The sequence below is a fragment of the Brienomyrus brachyistius genome, chromosome 4 (genome assembly GCF_023856365.1).
Source record: "Brienomyrus brachyistius isolate T26 chromosome 4, BBRACH_0.4, whole genome shotgun sequence".
In the NCBI taxonomy this organism is placed as follows: domain Eukaryota; kingdom Metazoa; phylum Chordata; class Actinopteri; order Osteoglossiformes; family Mormyridae; genus Brienomyrus; species Brienomyrus brachyistius.
The window spans coordinates 3,294,528-3,317,224 of record NC_064536.1 but is presented as its reverse complement, the minus strand read 5'-3'; the positions used below and the strand labels follow the sequence as shown (position 1 = coordinate 3,317,224).

The 22,697-nt window shown below is 50.5% G+C and overlaps 1 protein-coding gene across 6 annotated transcripts in view; it reads left to right on the top strand.

The window, feature by feature from the left end:
- mib1 (MIB E3 ubiquitin protein ligase 1) overlaps nucleotides 1-22,697 on the top strand; it is a 56,528-nt gene that overhangs the window by 12,850 nt on the left and 20,981 nt on the right. For all 6 annotated transcript variants that reach the window (XM_049010140.1, XM_049010139.1, XM_049010141.1 and 3 more), the window contains 6 exons: nucleotides 15-198; nucleotides 1,004-1,148; nucleotides 1,264-1,397; nucleotides 3,482-3,589; nucleotides 4,820-5,017; nucleotides 8,284-8,435. In XM_049010140.1, the coding sequence (XP_048866097.1) occupies nucleotides 15-198; nucleotides 1,004-1,148; nucleotides 1,264-1,397; nucleotides 3,482-3,589; nucleotides 4,820-5,017; nucleotides 8,284-8,435 (921 nt within the window). The remainder of the gene's footprint in view (nucleotides 1-14; nucleotides 199-1,003; nucleotides 1,149-1,263; nucleotides 1,398-3,481; nucleotides 3,590-4,819; nucleotides 5,018-8,283; nucleotides 8,436-22,697) is intronic.

Here is a 22,697-nt window from a genome sequence, read left to right as displayed (position 1 = left end):
ATGTGCACCTATAGGTGGACGTTCAATCCGGCTGTGCTGACGAAGGCCAATGTGGTGCGCAGTGGCGAGTCGGCAGTGGGGGCCGAGGGCGGCAGCTCCCAGTTCATGGTGGGCGACCTGGTGCAGATCTGCTACGACATCGACCGCATCAAGCTGCTCCAGAGGGGCCACGGGGAGTGGGCCGAGGCCATGCTTCCGGTGAGTGGGTTCGAGCGCATCTCCAGTAGTGTGATGGAAACGTTATGCACAGTATTCCATCACCAACTCTCTGGCGCCCCCACCTGGCACCTCAGAGAACAACATCTGTCACTGATTTCATTTCCTGGAAAGCGATCAATACTTTATCCTCATTCAGAGTGAATCTAATACTGTGCTGAAATCAATAATGCCCTAAACATAAAGCCAAACTAATGGTATGACTTCAGTCTATGGGCAATGCATACTCTGAGAAAGGGCTACAATAAGCTGAATGTCCAACCAAGCACTTTCCCTGGGTTTTAATTATTTTAGGGAGCCAATTCTTTTGCTGTTGACTTTGAATGAGACCCTTTTTGGGCTTTGAGAGCGTGCTTCATGGGCAAATGGAAGTGGCTGCTTCTGTTGAAGAGCTTTGCTTCAGTGTAGTGGTGAGATCTAGTATAAGGACCCAGTGTGACTGAACCCAGTTGAGTATTGTCTCAGGAAATGACTGCGTAGAGTATGTATTTATCCATTTTTCCTTTTGAAAGGTTTTTCTTAAGGAGGCCAGGCTCTGTTTAACTCTGACTGCTAGCCGTCTCTCCACAACCAGACAGTTGTCCTCTTTCCAGGGTAGATTCTCTGCTTGAAAATGGGTCTTTTTCCCTTGATAAAACATGCAAAAGTAACACAGATCAGTCGCTCTTACTTCAAGCTGCTTTACAATGCTTTTAGCATGTTGTGCTTCGAGACGTGCCCGGCCAGATCACCAGCTGCCCCGGTACAGGCCGCTGACCGCCCTGGCTGGCCTCTGTTCTCACCACAGACCCTGGGCAAGGTGGGTCGCGTCCAGCAGATCTACTCCGACAACGACCTGAAGGTGGAGGTGTGTGGGACGTCTTGGACATACAATCCTGCCGCCGTCACCAAAGTGGCCCCTGCTGGTTCAGCTGTCAGCAACTCCTCCGGAGGTTCGTAGGGGCGTCTTCAAATTGGAAGGAGGGGTTCTTTACATTAGGGGGACCCTTGGGGGGAGGAGGATCTAGGATGGCCATGTCAGTTGACTTTCTCTTCTGCTCGCCCCAGAGCGCTTGTCGCTGCTGCTGAAGAAGCTATTCGAGACCCAAGAGTCAGGCGACATCAACGAGGAACTTGTGAAGGCAGCGGCCAACGGAGACCTGACCAAGGTGGAGGACATCATGAGGAGGCCTGACGTGGATGTGAGTGTCTGATGCCGAGCCTTGGCGCCCCTGATGGGTGGACCGCCGTGTTCGTTGTTGGTTAACATAGTAGACACCCGGAAAACTGAATATTTAGAAATGGTACCTAACAGCTTTTATGAGAGCCTGATCTCCCCCCTTAGTGTGGGGAGGGACTCTCGTTTGACGGGCACACCATCAGCGCCTACCTGTATCAATCGCAGGACTGGGCCGTCTGTCTTATCGCTCACGAGAGTGTCCTGCCGTTTGGCGCGGCCCCCCATCGCTGACCCGGCCCCCTGGGGCTCCTTCCTGTGCCGCCCTTGGTGGGGTCCGGACTCGAGCCCTGCCTCCCCACCCGCCCTTCGTCTCTCTCCCGCTCCGGCGGTGCTGTCACCGGCCGGCGCTCTTTGACGCGGCGTCCCTGCTGGCACTGGGCCGCGAGCATTACAAGGGCAGGTTGACAGCCCAGCGCTCGGTCACATTTGGCAGAGTTCCTCGGTCCCATCCCTTGCCCCAACCCTTTGGATGCCACACACCATGATTTGCACTGTGCTGTCCGCAAGGAGCATAAAAATCGCAGAATATAAACAAAAGGTCCTAATGATGGAGTACGTGCGAGCGAGGGGCTGTCGTCACCGGTCAGGCTTGCCTTCGAGTCGCCGGCGGTGATGTATGAAAGGTTTGAAATGGTGAACAGAGTATAGTATGTGTTGACTTACTGTACATGACTTGCGGGTCCCCGAAGGCACAAACTGCTGTTGATTACCTGATTCTGACCTTCAGTGCTCTTTGACTTTCAGGAATACCAACTCTTTGGAGGTTTGGTAATTGCTTTCCATTCCTCCGATTATGATTATTAAATCATTCCCGGCCTCCGTATTGGGATTAACCTCTCTGCGACAGAGAGACCGCGAACCTGGGTGTGTTTCCCAGACCAGTAGATTGTTCACCATTTGCTGCTGTTTATACCTTGCATCAAGCCCCTGTTGAATTGAATCTGCCCCCCCCCCCCCCGCCCCACCGCTGTTCATTCAGCCGCCGTGTTCAAACAAGGCCTTATTAAGCAATACCATGGTCATGGGGAATCGGGGAGAAGCCGTGACTGTGGTGATGATGGCCAGGCACCGTTCTTTCCATGAGACAGCGAGGGGCAGGGATGGGTAGGGTGGGGTTGATGAGGTTTATGCTGGTTTGGAGCTACCCTTGAGATCCTGTTCCAACGTGGGTGGCCGAGTTGCTGATTTAGAAGTAAAATAGCTTAAATAAATATCATTAAGGCATGGGTTCGCAGGCCTTTTCACAACCACCATTATGCCAGTCGGGGGAGGGGGGCAGAGCAGAACAGGCCGAGGTGTTTTGGGCCGGCCTGCTTTACAGAAAGTGTGTGCTTATCCTCTGCACGTCTCGAGATAAAATCAGCAGTGAAACGAATAAAATTTAAATGAAAAATCCGCCCCCCCCCCCACCTCGCGGCATGCGTCGAGAGAGCTGTGGCGTGTTAAGGCCGCGGGGGCAGGGGCGTACTGGGTGTCCCTGTCGAGTTTGTGATGGGTGAGTCTGATGAAATGAAGGTGGGGGGAGGTCAGACTGCTCATTTACCATATTCTGCCCCCCCCCCCACTGTGTGCGCACACTGCTAATGCGCGGTGACCTTTGCACGCCTCGTCCTGAGAGTGATTCTGCACCTCGGTGGTGTGCTCAGCTGCTCAGGGACGCGGCTAACGTTGCTAACGGAAAGCAAGAGGGCAGTTGAAAATGTCACGGTGCACAGCGGAAATCTTACAGAACGCGGGGTAAACACACCCGTGCCAAGAGAGACTGCTCACATTTTAACGATCCGGCGCGATCGCCCCGGATTACGTCGCCGTCTGAAGTGGCTGTGCTCTGCTTCCTGTCGGGGTGGGGTTGGGGGGGTATGAGTACAGGTTAGTGTTCGTGTGACTAAGGTTAGCGATCAGCCGTGCCAATCACGTTTGACCCTGCTCTGATGTGGCTTCCCATCTGTTACAGTCTAAACCACCATCCCCCATCTGCTGGCCCCCACTTACCTTTGCGTAACCGTCCCTTTGCTACAAGGTTCATGAATATCCCCCCCCCCTTAGGTGAATGGGCAGTGTGCTGGCCATACAGCTATGCAGGCTGCCAGCCAGAACGGTCACGTGGATGTCCTGAAGCTTCTACTGAAATACAGCGTGGACCTGGAGGCTGAGGTATGAACCTACCCCCCCACCCCCGCCACATTTCCGCACCAGTCCTCCACAGGTTTTGATCTCACCCATTCTCCCACCGGATCAACAACCCCCACCCACCCCACCTCCTTTGAAAATCTGGCGAGAGCTATGCTAATGCGCTGTTTGTTTAGCCCCCATCATGCATAATTCAGAACACAAGTAAGGGAACGCCAGACAATATTGTTAGATATTGATTCAATTAAAGGTGAGGGGGCTCTTTAAAGGCGCAGCGGCGGAAGTCCGGCCGAGCTGCCGCGTCTGCCGTGTGACCTGGGCAGGAAGCTGGCCTAGGGCAGCCTGTTAGTGAGCACGCGATTAGCTAAGCAGGGATGGACATAACTGGTACACATGTATGCATTCACCTTAAAAATGATATGTGCGACAATCGATTGTTTGTAACAGTGTGAATGCGTACTCATTTTACGCGCATTTGTGACAAGAAAATACCTTGGTTTTTAACCTCTGTACCGCAAATGAAGTAGAGGTAGCATATAAAGATTAAAATGCATTTGTTTTCTTGTCATATCAGTGCACATGCACATAAAATAATTACGCATTTACACTGTTACCACAATCGATTGTTGCAGTTGTCAGTCCCTGATAATAAGCAAAAATACTCCAATAAATCAAACTCAACGAAAACTATAAATATTAAACAAAACTGCAATAAAAACGAATGTCAAATACTTTCCGCTACCATTTTAAAATGGTATTTAGCTGAAGCAATGAAGTAACGTTAATACCTGGAACAGGTTTTTTTCCCATTTTGAGGACATTGGTAAGTAACGTGTACTGTTCATGTCAGATTCTCTGAAGATCCAACACATAGCTCCTCAACTTTCAGTCTATGCCTAGAAATAAAATAACTAAAACGTGAACTGCAGATAAAATATATGAAAAATAAACAAATTTGTCTGTAAAAATGAATAAAACCACACTGAAAACAATAGGGCTCCTGCAGTTAATGCTGCTTGGACCCTAAATAAACTGGATGCCAAATGAAAATTTTAAATGTAGAAAAAAAATAAAATATAACTAAACACTAGAAGATTAGAATGAAATAAAGCAGTTTGGATGATTTTACTCCAGGTAGCATTTATGTTGCTATCTTTTCAGTCCAAGATGACTGGTGTCCAGTTCCCCTCTGTCCTTCGGCGTGTCATGGCGGTTAGGTTTTCATGCACGTCGTCGGTTCTGGTCCTTCTCCAGGATAAGGATGGTGACCGCGCCGTGCACCACGCAGCCTTTGGGGACGAGGGCTCCGTCATCGAGGTCCTCCAGCGGGGAGGCGCCGACCTGAATGCCCGCAACAAGCGGCGTCAGACTCCGCTGCACATCGCCGTCAACAAGGGCCACCTGCAGGTGGTTAAAACGCTGCTGGACCTGGGCTGCCACCCAAGCCTCCAGGTGGGTCGCTGCTTCTCCATGCCCCCATGGTCTCTTGGCTTCTCTCTGTGATTGTCCAGATCATGAGTGTGGTGCTACGTCAGACTGGAGCTCCAGCTTAGGTTGATGCAGAAGTTGAGATGTCACTCCATTTAAAAAAAACACGGGGTTTTGCTCCCAAGGCTTGTTGAGATCTCCATCCCCTTTTTGAACTAGCTGGATTCGTTTGGCAGGTATTGATGTTCTTACCTGGCTCTCTCTAATACAGGATGTCTGTCACAGTAGTAACATGGCGCGTTGCCGTTTTGGTTCGTCGATGTACCGTTCCTCATTTGATTGTTTGGTCCACATGCTTTTGTCTGGCCGATGGCAGCCCTACCGAGTAGTCGTGATGTCAAGCTCTTGAATGTTTTTAATTATTTGGACAATGACACCATTTTCATAATTTTTGCTCTGCATCACCACAATGAATCTGAAGTTAAGCAATCGAGCTGAGATTGTGGTGTGGACTTTTAATTCAAGGGGTTTAACAAAAATATCACATCAGCTGTTTAGGAATTGCAGCCACATCGTCGGTTCTTGGTCCTTCTCCTGGAGAAGAAGGATATATAATCCTTCCTATTCTCAGGGGTTCAAAAGTAATTGGACAAACTAACAATATCATAACTATAATAATTATTTTTAATACTTGGTTGAAAATCCTTTGTAGTCAATGGCGCCCAGAAGTCTGGAATCCCTGCACACCACCAAATGCTGGTTTTCCTCCCTAGTCATGCCTTGCCAGCCCTTTACTGCATCTGTCTTCAGTTGCTGCTTGGTTGTTGGTCTGTCTTTCTTCAGTTTTGTCTTCAGCTAGTGGAGTACATGCTTGATATGGCTTTGGTCAGATTATAGATTGTGCCACTGAAGAATATTAAACTTCTTTGCCATGTGGAGCTCTTGGGTTGCTTTCGTTTCCTGTTTTAGGTGGCCATCGTCGTCCTATCAGTATTGCGGCATTTGCCGAATGTGAGCAGATAGTCTAGCATAATACGCTAGAATTCATCCTGGTGCTTCTGTCTGCAGTCGTACCAGTAAACACTAGTGTCCCACCTCTGGCAGCCATACATGCCATGTCATGTCATAACACTGCCTCTACCATGTTTTATACATGATGCGGTATGCTTTTGATCACAAGCTGTTCCTTCCCTTCATATTCATTTCATATGTGCAAAGAATTTCCTGACGGACCTGGACTAGCATTTTGAGGTGTTTTTTGGGAAAGTTTTAATCTGGCCTTCATATTCTTGAGGCTTACCAGTGTTTTGCACTTTGTAGTAGAGCTGCCGTTAATGAGTATTTTTCTGTGGATTAATCCGTCGTCTAAATTGACCAATCGGTAAAATATAATCCGAACGATTCATTTTCTTCCATAAAATTAAATAGACCATTTAATGTTATTTTGGCAACAAGCTTTATGTTAATGCAGGGCTTCAGATAATGGACGCCAGCTTTTCAGCACTATTTGAACATTATTTTCACCCACAATTCGATAAGCAAATTAGTAGTATGCATAAAATACTAATGAGATGCGTATTGTGACGCCCGGAAGTTCGTAATCTGTAAAAATTCTGCGTATCTTTATGCTTATTAAACTCTGCTAGCGGAGCACGCCACTCGCTGCTTTTCTGGTAAATCATGGAAGAGATGTGCACTGAAAGGTGGCGGCGAAGGGGACGGCACAGCTACCACAACGTCTTTGAAAAGGGGAAATATTGTGGATAAAGAAGGTAAAAAGGTGGTGGTGTGGTGTCACTTTTTCTGATTTTAAAGGTTTTTTTTTATTAAATATAGCTTTCAATTTTCTTTCAGTGATTATTTTCATTTATCTAGTGTCCGTTTTTTTCGTTTTGTTTTAGTTTACGAGAACGCTCGCCCCAGCAAGTCCAATGCGCATGAACACGCACATTGGCACCGTCAATCCACGTAGAATAAGCCCAGATTTTAGCCCAGACCTTTTCTCAAACACTTATTCAATGGAGATTCGAAGGTAGCAGGCAGACAGTCATAAAGTTAGCTACTAAATATACCCATTAGTAAACAAACAAAAGCTATATAAAAAAGATCTCTATACTAATGGTAATAAACATGATGGACAACACTTAATGGAGGTTTTGCTTATTCCTGCAGTTTCGGAACAGCACCTGTGTTTTTCCAGGTGCTTGTTTGTAGCACTCGTGCCGCTGCGGTAAGCCATCAGGTGTAAATCTACCTTTTTGTTTTGTGTTAATTTAAACTACTACCATAATTACGTAGTGATTTAAAAACTTTGTCATAATCAATTGAAGCATTTTTGATGTCATAATGGTTAATTTCATTCAAATAAAAGACGCATCGATTTTAAAATGCTGATGTTGACGGATTTTCAGCGTTGCCGCCATCGACCACGCCGATTAATCGCTGCAAGCCCTGTTTTGTAGCGAGCCCTCTATTTTAATTTACTTTCGTGAAGTCTTCCCTTGACTGTCCACGCTAAAGTGCGTTCCTTTTAAGAATGCAACAGCTTTTGATTTGAGCACCCGCTACGTTTCTGCTCTCTCTGGGCTGCTTTAATGGCATTGACTGTCCTTTGGTCCTAATGCTGAGAGGTCACAGCAGCAGCTTCCAAATGCAAATTGAAAGTTCATACTGTTTACATCTTTGCTCGTAATTTTATTAACAATTAAGCGGCCTACACTTGGTCATGAGACAGCCAGTCAATGGCCCGGTTTCAGTTGAGCCCCTAAAAATGGACTTTGTATGCAAATGGCTGTAACTTCGAAACGACTCGATACAATATTTTTGTTAAACCCCTTGAATTAAAAGTGAAAATCTACTTTTCAATCCACATCTTTGTCTCCTTTGAAATCCACTGTGGTGGTATACAAAGCCAGAATTATGAAAATTGTGTCGCTGTCCAAATCCTTAAGAACCAAGCTGTAGTATTTCCATCCTGTTTATCATTTTTTGCTGCCATGTTGCATTGATGGTGGTTCAGTAATCAGTATTAAGGCTGCAGGGGAGGCTGGACTGGAAGAGAACCCCTGGCAGTCCTGTGTGGGCATCATTGTCTTATGACGGGCCTGGCGCAGTGGCTCTGTGCCACGGTGCTACCGGATTCAGAGGATGAGCACAGGAGAGCCAGGAATTCCATTGTCGCATAGCAGTCGTATTCAGGGAAACGGGGTTCCCGCTCGTTTGGGCATATGGCAGGAAGGGGAAGTGACGAGGGGTACCCTGGGTTCCTGACTCGGTGCTGCCCTCCTCAGGATTCTGAAGGAGACACGCCGCTCCACGACGCCATCAGCAAGAAGAGGGATGACATGCTGTCGGTCCTGCTGGAGGCGGGCGCTGATGTCACCATCACCAACAACAATGGCTTCAATGCGCTGCACCACGCCGCTCTCCGCGGGAACCCCAGGTACCATCACTTTCTGTGTTTCAGCTTCCGGCTTTTTGCTGGCGAGGAAACAAACGAGTTTTCGTTTTACGGTCTGTCATGGGTGGTCTTGGCCCTGCTTAGGCAATTTGACAAGCGGTATTGAGAGTTTTGAACCATGCGGCACATTTTAACTGTTCAATTATTCGTTCCCCACTAGTAAAGTGGTGTGTTGATTTTGTGTTAGTCAGTGTGTGATTAACATGGTCTGGAATTGACCAGGTTGCTCTGATGCGTACCTCAATCAATGGGTTCGAGCAAAGATATCGGAGGCCTCAGAGTTAAAAATGACCTGATTATCCACTGATAATCTGATTATTCATATCCACTGTCTTATCTGACTGTTTCTGGAAAGATGATGAGGGCATGGCCTGTGAGCTGATGGCGGAGCCCACATAACATAAGCTTGGGATGGTTGTAAACTATGAATTAGCTTCACTTGTGGTTCCACTTCTCACTGGAGAATATGAGGGTTGTCCCTGGTCTCGTTACTGCAAACGCTCAATCTGTTACACACACGCATATGTGCTGTGCTGGGCAGTGGAGTCAGATCTGGTGTCCTTGATAGCAGTTATTTTTGGCGCATCTTCATATGGATTAATCGGGTCTGCTAGTTCCGGGCAAACGCTTGGGATGATGGTGATTGCCGATCACGTGATTATCTGAGTTTACATTAATCATTTTTATTTCAGAGCCCTGCATTACACGAGTGATCTGCGCTATGCAGCGCTCTGCAAGCCGACATGGATCACTGGTCCAGCGGTTCTAGGTTCCCTTGGCTGCAGGAAAGCAGAATCGGGGTCGCGGTTGTGTCGTAGGGGCTTCAGTGCGGAAGGGTTAACTAGCATGCTGAGGTGAACGGTGCTCCCCCCGCATGACAGCTGCAGGCCGTGCCGCTTATCTGGATGTTTCTGCTTCGATGTGGTCCTTCTATGGCTATGGAAGCCACTGCTTGGAAAACACTGTCAGCTTCACGTGTGTTTTGCAGTGTCTGCAGTCTCCGTGGGTCTGGTGGCTCCATGCAGTGCCAGGCTTTGGCAGTGCTGACCTCTGAATCACTGCGGTTATATCACCATTCATAAGCTCCCCATGCTCCGCAGTGTCCCTCGAGGTCTCGGATCTATCTTGTTACCCGGGTAAGGTCCTCCTTCCCGTTCAGTGTAGCGGTGCGGCAGTGCCACCCCCTCATCTACGCAGGAACGCTGAGAGAGGTATTAACCTGGCCTGAGTTTGCCCCATGCTGATTTGGATGAGAGAATAGATCTCTATGTATGAGATCCTGTAGATCTTCAGGGGTGGGGAGTAGCTTTTGCTCTTGGTATAGGGCCTTCTATAAGCTGCAGACTCGAACCTTTAAGCTATAGATCTGGCTGGTTGTGTATTAGTCAGTTGTTGGTTTTTCTCAGACCCGTGCCCAGGTAGCAGTTTGTTCGGTCCTCGGTCAGATGATGTTAATTGGGGCTGATGTGTAGATGAATATATCTGTCTGCAGCTCAGCTGGTCACCACACTGTCTCGCCGTGCTGTGCGAGCCGGGCGCAGTGACTATAGCCCCGCCCCCGATATATGAGTGAGGGATGAGTGGCCTCTGGTCAGGGTAGCAGAGCGCTAATTGCTTCTAGTGAGCTTTTCACACTGCTACCAGCACAAGAGCATGCTGAGAATGCGACCCCACCCTGTAACATCCACTAAGGCAAAGGAGGGACCATTGGGCATTGTAAGCGCAAATGAAATCAAATCTTTACCATCTGCTAGTTGGCCGGGTGTTGTTCCGCGTGGCATCCAGCGCCATCCAACTCCCGAGGCAGCTTGCTGTTGCTGTGGGCCGGTCGAGGATGCGTGAGACTTGTCGCGGGGTAGGAGAGCATCACGTGTGGCGAGGTCCTCCTGGATCTGCTCATCCACTTAAGCACTCCCCCCTACTTCTCCACAGCCCCTCGACACTCCCGTTTTCACTATACAGTTTGGTTGCTCAACTCCTTGCTTTTGATTTTGAATATTAAGTGTCGAAATACGTAAAGGAGGAAACTCTGTATGAGTCAAGGAGCTTGGCGTGTGTGAGTGTGTTTTGTGGGGCTGCAGGATAGACTTCCGGGTTAGCAGCCATGTGACCGAGCTCCGGGCCGTCCTCTGAACACGAGCCAGCTGACCTGAGTGCAGATTTCTGCTCTCCCTTGCTTTGCGGCAGTATCTCCGTAGAGATTTTTACCTCATGCTGTCACATGCTGCTGTTTGTGCGTGACGCTGAGTCACAGCGCCGCTGTCCAGGTCCAGGTGTGCAGCCTGCAACCCGCTTAATGCACCCAACCGCCTCTACAGGATGGCAGCTGCCACCTTTACTCCACCTTTACTGACTGCCTGCTGCAGCTTTCCCATGTACCTCGGTGGGACTCTTCCAGCACACGGCTAAGAAATCAGCCACTGTAATCTGATGAGCCGCTTGGAGTTCCGCTAACATCACACCCCCCTCCCCCCCAACTCCCTGCCTGTTTGGTAGCTGCTGTATATCATCTTTCTGTAGTGAGGCTTTTGGGGGGGTCGGGTTTAAGGCAGCCCCGATCATCACCTGTCCCAGTAGATCCCTCACCCTCATGCTACATGTCCGGTCGACGCTTTAAGAACAAGAGGCAGCGTTGGCTTTCCAAGGGTACGTGTACTGTGACGCACATGCGCCCCCCCCCCCCCACCACTAATGCTGTCCTTACTGCCTTTATGAGCTTTTATTTTTATCCCCCATACTGCCAACAGCTTGTCATGCTGTCACGAGCCCTCACCCCCCCCCCCCCCTCCCTATCCTGACCAGTGTATATGGTTTCTGAGCCACCACCCCCCCCCCATTCATAAACTGCTTATTCCAGCTAGTTTATATTAAGCATGCGATCGGCATTAACACAGAACAGGGGACACGGTTGTGAGTTTTTCAGTCCGTCCGTCTTTATTCATGGAGAGGTCCCGAGTGGAACAGTGGGAGCTGATACGGTCGGCCCCTGCCTCTGCGGAAAGCCGGCCCTCGTCAGCCCTGTTACGGCGGGTCGTTTCCCCAGAGACTGTGCCTTTAGGTACCTCGATGCGAGGTGCTGGGGTCCCCCGGGGAGGCGGAGGAAGATGAGGAGGATGGCCGTCGACGGTCGGTTTCCGTGGTGATCAATGCGCAGCTACAGCTGGTTGAAGGGGACCAAATCCATCAAAAAGGTGATTTGGTTCCATTTTACCAGCTTTAGCAAAGCATTGCGCATCGCTGGATTCTGGGCCCCCTGCCACATGGGGGGGCACAGTGTGGGGTTCCCTCCATTACTTCCCCCAGGAGAAAGCAGAGTGGAGGAGCAGGCTGAGATGTGGGCCGTCAATCTCGTCTTCACTGAACCATCTCTTTGTAGAAAAGAATGCAGGCGCTGCAGACCTTTACCGTCCGAAGGTGCACGGTCGCCCCCCTCAGCCCTCCACCCTCCATCCACTCTGCAGCCTGCCTCCGTCTCTCACGCATTCGTCCACCTTATGTCGTACGGGCAGCATCATCGCCGCATGAGTAAAGGGACGTTGATAAATGTCGCAGCGCACTCGTGGTATTCTCGAGCCCTAGAGTAGAGGGGACGTCTCTGTGTGTGATCGATAGCGAGCCGTCGCGGGGGGAGAGGGGAGGGGAGAGAAACAGGCATGAGGTGGCATCTGGTGTGCCCCCAACCCCCTTCCGGTATTCCACTGTTTATGGGCCATTTCCCAGTGTCCCCTCTGCTCGCTACAGTGCGGCTGGAAACCTCTGCTGCGGAGGACGTTAACACTTGTGGGGGATATTTTTAAGACACCTCCAGACATGCGCACACACAAACGCAGCCTTTGGTGGAAGGGCCAGCTCGTCAGCTGTTGGAGGACATTAGTGTTTCTGGATTTCTTCCCCCCCCCTCCCCCCGTCCATAATGGGAAAGCAGGAGGGGGATGAAAGTGGGTCGGGGGCAACAGGACAACAGAGCTTTTTTTTTTTGATAATATAAGCATCTGTTGTACTTGACATTCTGGCTGCATGCGGGACGCATAGGTGGGCTCAACCCCCCCACACACACACACACACACACACACACCTCCAAGGACAAATTGCGTGAGGATCATGAGTGGAAATGTGGCCCCCGGCTGACAGGTGTCCCTCCCCACAGTGGCCGCACACGTTCCTGCCAAAGGAGGCCACCCTCACCATACTCCTCACCATACTCCTCACCATACTCCTCACCGCAAACTAAGCAGCACGGCGTCGAGATGTGGGGTGTGGTTAGCTGTGCGACGCCTTCCCTGCTGCTTCGTTCCAGGTCTTTGTGTTATTTATTTATTTTTTTTTTTTATTTATTCTTGCCAGTGCAGGATCACCCGCTTTAAAATTCTGCCCCCGCAGCCTCGGGTTTGATAAGTTTGTGTTCAAACAGCCGGTTCCATTGTAAACACAGGGATTCTGGTAAATGGGCGGCATTTAAATTAGGCGAATTGAGAAGGTGGCAGCGGAACGGGGCCTGAGTATGAATCTTAAGCAAATAGTCATGCAATAAGGACATGCCCCCCCCCCCCCCCCCCCAACCTGACACTGCACTCACAACACGGACAAGTTGGCGCACAAGGTCGCTCTTTGTCCCTGTTCGTAGGACTTGTATCCTTACTCTTAAAGTAGCAAAAGCGGGAGGAACTTTGTGTGGAATTATTGAGGTTTAGTGGAAAGGTGAGAGCCAACGGCAGGGTGCGTCTTTGCAGTATGTCACATTTTAGGCAAACAGCTGACAATGACCCTGACCGCCCTGCACCACTCCCCCCCCCCCCCCCCCCCCCCCCCCCCCACTGGCTTCCAAACGAGCCTCTGCATTCCCCGATTTGCTCTGACCTGTCAGAACAATTTTCGGCACAGTTTTGTACAGTTTTCGGCATGTCAGAGGAAAATAATGGCAAGGTAGGTTTAGGAGTCGGGGTGGGACACGGTGGCCGGTTGAGGGTTAGTTGGGGGGGGGGGGGGGGGGGGGGGGGGGGCGAGTGGAGGATTGAAATGTCAGCCATATGATACAATATTGTGGAACAGCCAGTGCTTTTAATAGCTCAGTTTCCTCTGGAAGCTTCTGTAGAACAAGTGGACAGCTAATCAACGCAGCTACCTAAAGGAAAGAATGCCTTTCTGCTCCTGTCTCCAGTAAGAGGCGGAGAAAACCCTTTTAGCCGAACGCACTGCAGTTAGGGTGTGATTAGTTAGCAGAAATCACACGATAACCTGCAAGTTGTGGTCGTTAGTCAAAAACCAGCCTTTATGCAGTAGGTCTAAGCTGACCTTGATTTAGTTGCTATTTTGTGAGAGTTCTTTGGCAATCTCACCAGCTCCTTACATGCACACATGCGCACACTCCGACTAGCGCTGCTGAATCCTGTGAGCGAATGGCGTCGGCTAGATCTCACCCACAACATGAAGCACTTTCCCCCGGCTTCCGTCCCAACAGTCCAGGTCGACACCCCCCTCACCTCCCCCGCTGCGGCTCCACGTCGACCACACGCTGACTGCAGGACCCCTCAGCCCCCCCCACCCCCGCCATCCATGAAGTACGACATCGGCGCTTTGCTCTGTTCAGACCTTAAATAGCAATGCTGTCCTGCGCAGAGGAGCTGGACCTGACCAGAAATACATACTTCTTTACATTCCATAGCTGTCATATGTCCATATGGGTACATAAAGAAGTATGTACGTCAAGTAGGCAGGGCTGCTGGCTCGACATGCTTTACGCTCACAAGGCTGCTCTCTGAACCCTCGACTCAGGGCTTACTTTTAGCTGAGGGTTGCCCCCTATCCAGAGAAGCTAAGAATTTCTCCACGCACGTTCACTTAGTCGAAGTCCATACCGTGTACTTTTTTCCATTTGCCCCAGCTTTTTCTCCAAGGAGAAACCCTTGTCCTCTACAGTCTTGCTTGTGGTGTCCTGGGAAGAGGAGCATCCTTCAGGCCCGAGTGGCATCAAAAGGAACCAGTATTTCTCTCTCCCTCTCTCTCTCCCCTCTCTCCCTCTCTCTCTGCACTTTTACCCACTCCATCGGCAACATGTCAAAATGCTGATGTCCTTTTGGGGTGGGGGGGGGGGGGTGGAGTGATTGTACAGGAACCGGAAGCCATTGTGACGAGGCCAGTGGTCACGTGAGAGGGAGTATCCACTGAGCACTCCCGAATCGAACCTGTTTCTCCCTCCCCTTCTCCTTTCTTCCTCTTCCTCCATAGTTGGTTAACTGCAGGTGTTTATTTTGAGGTCGGACGGCTTGTCCCGGCCGCAGCTGATCAATGACTATTTGCATGGCGACGTGAAATATTCAGTTGGTCTCTAATGAATCTTTACCCCCTCGCCACACATTCCACAAGTCGACACTGCTTCCCCCCCCCCCACGCGCTTTTCAACCTGATACCAGGCCCAGAGACTGCAGGGTGGGGGTGAAGGAGATGGAAACGCACTTGCTATTCTAGGCACTTGTGAAGATCCCGGATAATGTTATGAGAGAGAGACTCCAGCATTTCTGCGACGGGTCAGTTCAGAGCAAGGGAGTCGAGCGACGGGCTGCATTAGAGAGCATACTTTTTTTTTTTTTTTTTTTTTTTTTTTAAATCGCCACACTTAAAAGGATTGTTCCAGAATGCATCGTGGAGCTCCCTGTGATTATGGGCATGATATTCTGATGGAGAGTCGGACAGAGAGGGAAGGACACAAACCATCTGTGGCACCTTCTGCCGAAGAGCGAGCTGCACCGTGCTTGGCGTCCTGGAGTCGCTCCTGCCACACCGCATATCCACCAGGTCCCAGTGGATGCACTGGAGGAAACTGGGTTACTACCCCAGCGCCGAGGGTTCACCGCTGACACACATCCCTGGCCCCGCCCAGGCGTCATGCACCACGGCGGCAGTCCGAGTTAAACTCCCCTCCCCCATCCGAACTCGCGTCCCGCCGTAATTCCTGTGAGTACTCGTCTGGCTCCTGTTTACAGCAGACGGACAAGGCTGAAGCAGTCCCCCTCGCAAACAGGTCAGCTTCAAACTGGCACGGCACTCGGATCACCGTCAAGACTGTAGCCTTGTCAGCAGGGATTGGCAGCGGGCAAGGGGGGAGCACGTGGCACTGAGCTTCCTGACAAAAAAAAAAAAAGTCGCATTCCTTCAAATAGAGGGTCGTGGGTATTCCATGTCTCTGTCTGGGCGAGTTACCAACCCGGTTGCTGGGTAGTGACTCCAGTGTAGCGGTGAGCTAACGTCACCCCAGGCATTTCGTAGGCATGGTCTAACCCCGAGCTAACGCTTTCAAAGTTTCCCATCCCTCCACCTGCTTTCCTTTTGATTTTCCCCTGCCTCCATGATCACCCCCCACCTTTCTTCCCTGGCACTGCGGGGGGTGGGGAGAAGGCAGTGAGGAGAGAAACATGAATCCCAAGCAGAAGAGGAAAATCCACTCACCGGTCTTCCGCGCCTCTATCGCGGTGGAACGAGGAACCGCGTCCGAGAGGTGTTTGCCGTGGAGCCGCCGGCGCCGGCCGTGGTGTCCCCCGCCTCCTGAGTGAGCACCCCCTCCCGCCCGCCCCCCCCCCCCCCCCCCCCCCCCGCCTCCCTGTCAGTCGCCTGAGCAGCAGCCGGCCCCCTAACCCCCGTGGACAGGAGCGCCGCGATGACCTACAGAGCGCTCCAGCTGCTGCAGCCCCAGTGTTACCGCCGCTACGCCTGACTCGCTGAATCAGCTCCTCTCTCTGCAAGGGGCGGTGGGGGCTAGGGGAGGCGGAGGAGGGGGTGGGGAGTGTAAGGGATGGTTCGGAGGGGAAGAAGCTCACTCGTGCCTTACCTCAAGAAGGGGAAAGGCATCGCATAGATGGAGCCGCTAAGTAAGACGGGGTAGGGGGCTGCTGAGGGCGCAGCCTGTTAGCCTCCTCGTCTGCGCTCTCTAAGCCGAATCATGGAGCTTCTTCTGCTCTCTTCGCTCTTGGGAAAAATCTGCAACGCCTCCCCCCCCCCCCCCCCCACTCTCTTCTTTCCTCTCCCCCCATCCCTCACCTCACACGTGCATGCTCAAAGAAGTATTTCTTCCGCGAGAATTCCTCAGTCTTTAGCACCGGAGCTAAAACCCAGTTCTGCGTGCTACTGTTTCGCGGTCTTTTGGCCTAGCATAGCCGCAGTCCCGACCGGAGAGATGCTGCGTGTAATTATTTGCTCCCCCGGATTTTCTGATGCCATCCGACGGTGACGCAGTTGAGGAAATGAAGTTTCTCTGAGCCGCAAACTTGTAGTTGCGATGGGGGGGTGAGGGGACGGCGAGCCGAGAAGACGAGAAGCGCCAACGTCCTCTCTTGATTCTCCAGGCGTCGGATGTGTAGTTGCCGGCTTTTCCCCGCGCCGAATTGCTCGTTCTCCGCATTCGGTTTTATCCTGTTATGTTTGTTTTTGTTTCCGTAGATTGATTGGGGGGGGGGGGGTGTTAATAATAAAGTCGCGTGAAGAAGCGGTAGCTCCAGGTGGAATGCGGCAGGTAGCCAAAGATGGGCACCGTCATCTGCGAGTCGTCTCAAGCAGGATCGTCCTCAGGGGTCACACCTCCCCCCCCCCCCCTCCCCCAAGAGGAGGAGGTCAAAGGGCATAGGAGGTGGAGGTGGTTTCGAATCTCCACCTCCTATTCATGCACCGGCGCCTTCTCCATCCCGGTAACCGAACGCTAAACTGTTAGCTCTTTATAGGCGCTGGAGCACGCCAGGCGCTCTGCTGCAGGCCATACCGACGCTGCCGACGTTCGCCTCCCTGACCATATTTAGTCAACCCCTGCAAAAAATAGTCCCCCCAGCTGTCGGAGGGCCACGGGCTCTGGGACGCCTCAGTCCTCCCCTCTGCTTGCCTTTTTTTTTTTTTTTTTTAAATTCTTTTGCACCCCCTTCTCCCCACCTTCTGCGTGGCTCACCTCACTGCCTTCGGAGCTATTTATAGATCCACCAAATAAAGTGGTCTCTCATGTTTCCACTTATATTTCCCTGATTCTTCTCTCCTCCCATCTCGCTCTCTCTCTCTCTCGCTCTCTCTCTGTGCTTGCTTGTGCGAGCCACCCCCCCCCCCCTCATTTAAATGGAGCTGGAGAGCTGCATATGGTAGAGCTCGCTGCTGTTCAACACTATACTTAGAAACACTGCGGAGTGGGGGTGGGGGTGGGATAAACTGCTAGTACTGGTGCAAAGTCAGTAGGGTACCAGCGAGCTGCAAAAAAGCACACACACACAGACACACACAGACACATGAAATCCCTGTGCTGCTGTAGACACTAACCTGGTTTGATGATTGGGTGTGAAAGATAAGAGTGCCCCCTGCAGGCTGGTGGTGCTCTGCAAGTTATCGCTGTACAGGCGGAGTCAAAGTCCGGATTGCGGTTTTAGTGCGGTGGATGATTCATGTCCCTGGCCTTAGCCCCTCCCATTATGATCTTTTTTTATTTTAAACCCGGAGTCGCTCACACACACACAGAGAAAATCCTTAAAGCTCATCTTGCGTGTGAAACATGGTTTGCGTTATGTTGGACTTCCGGGTGTGGGTGCAGCCCCCATGTGGGGTGTCCTTCAAAGCCCTTTTCTTGGAGCCCATAATGTTGCATCCCACACGATGCAGTGTTTGTCTTGGAGTCAGGGGCACTCGTGCCATTCACCCAACCTCCCCCTACACTCCAGCTCTTATTCATTAGCCATGTCCTCAGTCGACTTGCTGCTCCCTCACGCATTTTAAGCACCTTGATGAAGGGCAAGACAGCAGGGCTCCGGGGGACCCAAACCGCCAACTTTTGGGTTACAAGATCGTCGTCCTAGCTTGGCACACACCCCCCCCCCCCCCGGCAAAGTGCCATCAGCTGCAGGCTTCTTTGAAAAGCAGCAGTAATTTGCCCCCCCCCCCACACACACACACACACACACACACACACACACACACACACACACTGCAGTAAGGATTTTTATAGAGCACTAGAGCATTGTACAAATTGGAATTTTAATTAAGTTTTATTATGGTGTTTTGATTTGCGGCCGGTGCTGGGTTTACTCTGTAGGACCTCACCTATGGCATTTATTGTTGACAACCCTGTGTCCCCCCCTAGGGAAAGGTCTGCTTTTCCCCAGCATACGTCCACCATAAAACCTAAGCTTTTGTCATTTTTTTTTTTCTTTTGATTGGTTATTTAATTTTTCAGCGCAAAAACGTATTCAGTTCATATGCGTTCCCCCCTGATTGTCTAACGGCTGCATCATGCCTTCCGTGCATCCATGCATATCTGTATGCACCTTCCGTATGCACGTTCCGCATACGCTTACCCTTGACACTCTGTCGAGTGCCTTGGCATTTCCCTGCTAGAGTTGCATCCCGCACACCTTGTAGCGTGCGCCCACAGAGAGAGGGCTGCGTTAATCTGCTAGAAGTGCACTAGGCCGCGAGGTGCTGTAGCACGGTTCGACAACAGAAGTTTGATGTGTGCTCTGGGGTTTTTTCCCCGCTGTCCCCTATTTAACCTTGCTCTGTTTTTATTACTTTAAGTAATGAACACCCGCCTGCCGTAGAATCACGCACATTTTCATGAGTTATGGGCTGATGACTCAGAGGCAGATCGCTGGAGTTTGCCATCTCACACATTTGGCTTTTTTTTTTTTTTTTAATGAAATGAAAAGTGGAACTTTCGCAAGAGACGTCGCAAATAGGATGTCTGCAGACGGAGGGTTTCGTTAACCTCAAAGCCTTTGGCTTCATGCTTGGGAACGGCACAGCTCCACACACTGCACCTATTTATTGCAGAGGGGAGGCCCTCCTGCCCTCCGGACCTGGACAGCGACAGTTATTTTGCCGCAGATGCGAGTTTGTGTTGCGGGGGGTGTGTCTTTGGTGAGAAGCTGCAACCTTTTCGTCACGGTAGCCATTCGCTGGACCGATCTAATTGGTTAAAATCAATGCATGAGATTTTTTTTTTCTTTTCCCCCCTCTCATGATTGGCCAACCTTTTTCAATGTACAGTCATCAGAAAACTGCTTTGCATTACATTCATTCCATACCCGCATTTATGTTCAAAGTGCTGACAGACCTGTCGTCTGCAACGGTTTCATAAACGAGAAATTGGTGACTGAGAAAAAGTCCAGAAATTACTGCAGCTAATCCATAAATACAATGGAATTGTTACTGTACTTTGGTTACACTACAACATGCTTCTTTTTGGGCTAATTATTTGTTGAAATTAATTAACCAGGACTAATCCCCACGTCTGTTTGTTTACTCAGTTGGCCTTATTTAACCGATTTATGTATCTTGTTAAACTAGCAACGGTTAGCATAAAAATAGCCCTGGATCCTCGCCCAAATACTAAATTGTATTTCCTCGTCTCACTGCCCTGCAAGCCCACATACTGCAGTAGGGTGTCATGTGACTCGGTATTAGCAGTGCTAGCGGCCCAATGCGAACTCGTACTTGACTGAGATGTATTTTTTTGGCTGGACTCTGGGGTGTCTCCAGGCTCCGCTGGCCTTCGTGCCTCCTAGCTGCTACATAGTAATTTTGGGTGGGCTATCCTGCAGTCCGGGGAAGACCTTGACAATGTCGCAGCTGGCACTGGGAGCGGAGCTGGCCTTAAGTGTGACCCCTAGTCCGTCAATCCTCCATAGCAGCCATTCCTGCCAGCTCTCAGCTGTAGAGGAACCTCCAAGTTTTCCCCCATGTTTGGTTGCCCTCAGAGGAACCTCCAGGATTTCCCCCATGTTTGGTTGCCCTCAGAGGAACCTCCAGGATTTCCCCCATGTTTGGTTGCCCTCAGAGGAACCTCCAGGATTTCCCCCATGTTTGGTTGCCCTCAGAGGAACCTCCAGGATTTCCCCCATGTTTGGTTGCCCTCAGAGGAACCTCCAGGATTTCCCCCATGTTTGGTTGCCCTCAGAGGAACCTCCAGGATTTCCCCCCATGTTTGGTTGCCCTCAGAGGAATCTCCAGGGTTTCCCCCATGTTTGGTTGCTCTCAGAGGAATCTCTAGGGTTTCCCCCATGTTTGGTTGCCCTCAGAGGAATCTCTAGGGTTTCCCCCATGTTTGGTTGCCCTGGGAGGAATCTCCAGGTTTTCCCTATATTTGGTTGCCCTCAGGCAGTCCAGACAGATTGTAATGTATTATGAAAGTCATCACTTTCCCATAAAGCTGCAGGGCAAAGGACACCAAAGGAAATTAAACGTGAAACGGGCACGAGTTCAGAGGAGGAAGTGGACAAAATCCCTTTAAATGCCTTAACCGTGTTTCTGGATCTACTCAAAGTGCCACCTTGGGCCGGGGTGGATTACAGACTATTGGGTCTGATGTTTCTGTGGTTTTTAGGGGCAGCTGTGTCCAGACGTTTGATTGCGGCGTCTGATAGAAGACCGAAGAGCACTGGACGCTTGGCTGAGGGTGCATATTTACAGAACGGGTGCTTTTGAGTTTAAATCCCTAAAGCCTTTCTCACTACAAAAATACGCCAAAGAGAATCCGTAATGTATGGCCCAGCTTCTGGCTGCTCATGTACAGGCCGCTTTACTGGAAATGGTACTGTTGTTGTGGCACCGTTAAGTGCTGATCAAGATGGGCCCTTGCTGGAGTCTCAAATTCCCACAGTCCACTTCACCGGTCTGCAGTTGGGGAAAAAAAAGGAATAAATGATTGAAGTAGATGGTGGGTGGGGCTGGGCTTGAATTAAAAATCTGCTTGGGTGTTTGTGGTGCGCTACGATAAATTTTGCTGGCCCACAAACCCTTTGTGCCACTGGAAAATGCCTGCTATGCCAGATGGCCGGGCCAAGCCTGATGGCAAGGGTGGGGTGCAATTTGAGCCCCAACTCATCGACTGCGAGTCTCACCTCTGTAGACACGTCACGTCTGCCTTGGCCTTTGGGGACCGGGATGGGCACTGCAGCTTGCTGTCTTCATTAGCTGCCGGGAACGAGCCTTCAGGCTGATGACGGCACCAGGGTAGGAGGCAGGGCGACCCCAGCCCACTCTTCCAAGTAATCATTTGTTAACTGTCTGTTTCAGCGCGTGATGGATGCGTACTGGTTCCGGGAATCCTATGAAAGCGCAGGTCTACGAGCCTGGTATTGATTCGGTCATCATGGTGTTGTCCTGCTCGTCACGGGTGATTTGTTATGGTTTAGCGGTACAGGGAATGTGGTCAGTGCTCGAAATACACTGTTGTGCCGTCGTGGGAGGAGCGCAGGGCTGTGATCTATGAGAATCCCGTCCAAGTCGCCCGTGTCTGCATGGATCGAGCTGGGTCACTTGGAGCTGATGCGTTAGTGATTCTTCCAGTTATTGCAGCCTTTTCCTCCGCACGAAGCTTGGGGAGTGAGTGGGCCTGCCGCTTGCGGACCTGTGAAGTCTCCTCTATTAAGCCCGTTCTCGCGTAAATGTCCCAGTGTTCTCATAAAAAAAAAAAAAAACAATAATAACAATTATTATTACAATAATACCTCAGAAAAGGGAGGAGCTTCTGCAAGGAGGAGAGGAGAGGAGTGCGGGTGGCAGACTGTGACTGAACCAGAAAGACTTTTTAAAGATTCTCCCCAGACAGCTATACAGTCGCTCTTATTCTATATATGTATTTTTTTTTTGGTGGTGGTGGTTGCATAGAGGTAGCATGTACTTGCTACTTGTATTTTATTTACATTATTATGCTGATGAACAATGTCTTTGAATCATATTTCACATCATATAGGATTTCAGGTGACTCTCTTAAGCAGCTTAACCAGCTGTCTTGAGGTGTGTTTTTTTTTTTCCCCCATGCACACAGGCATGTAGTTCTTGCCGTTTTGTTAATGCCGCAGCGAGGTCAGCTGAAGCGCTCACAGACACAGAACCCCTCCCCCCAGTTCGCAGATAGCCCCGCCTTCCTCTGCCGCATTGGCTGTCCCCTGTCCAGCTCCATGACAGAAACCAATGAGGAGGCATGGATAAGAGTCAGTTATGGAAAAACTCAAGGTCGGTCCTCTTCGGGCCCTCGTTGCTCCGTCCACCACCCGTTCCCAAACTCCGCTTAAATTTCAACTCCTGTTTCATATATAATATTTTTTAATTGCACTCACTAGACTAACTCCAGAACTGATAACAGCCGGTAGGTGAAATGTGTGGAACCTTGTAGGATTTTTGTGATCAGCTTGTCATTCTGTCAGCGTCTCGTGATTAAAAAAAAAACATTAGCGTAGCCGAGTAAAGCCGAATGCAGCTTTCGGGCGCGCTTCTGACGTCTCG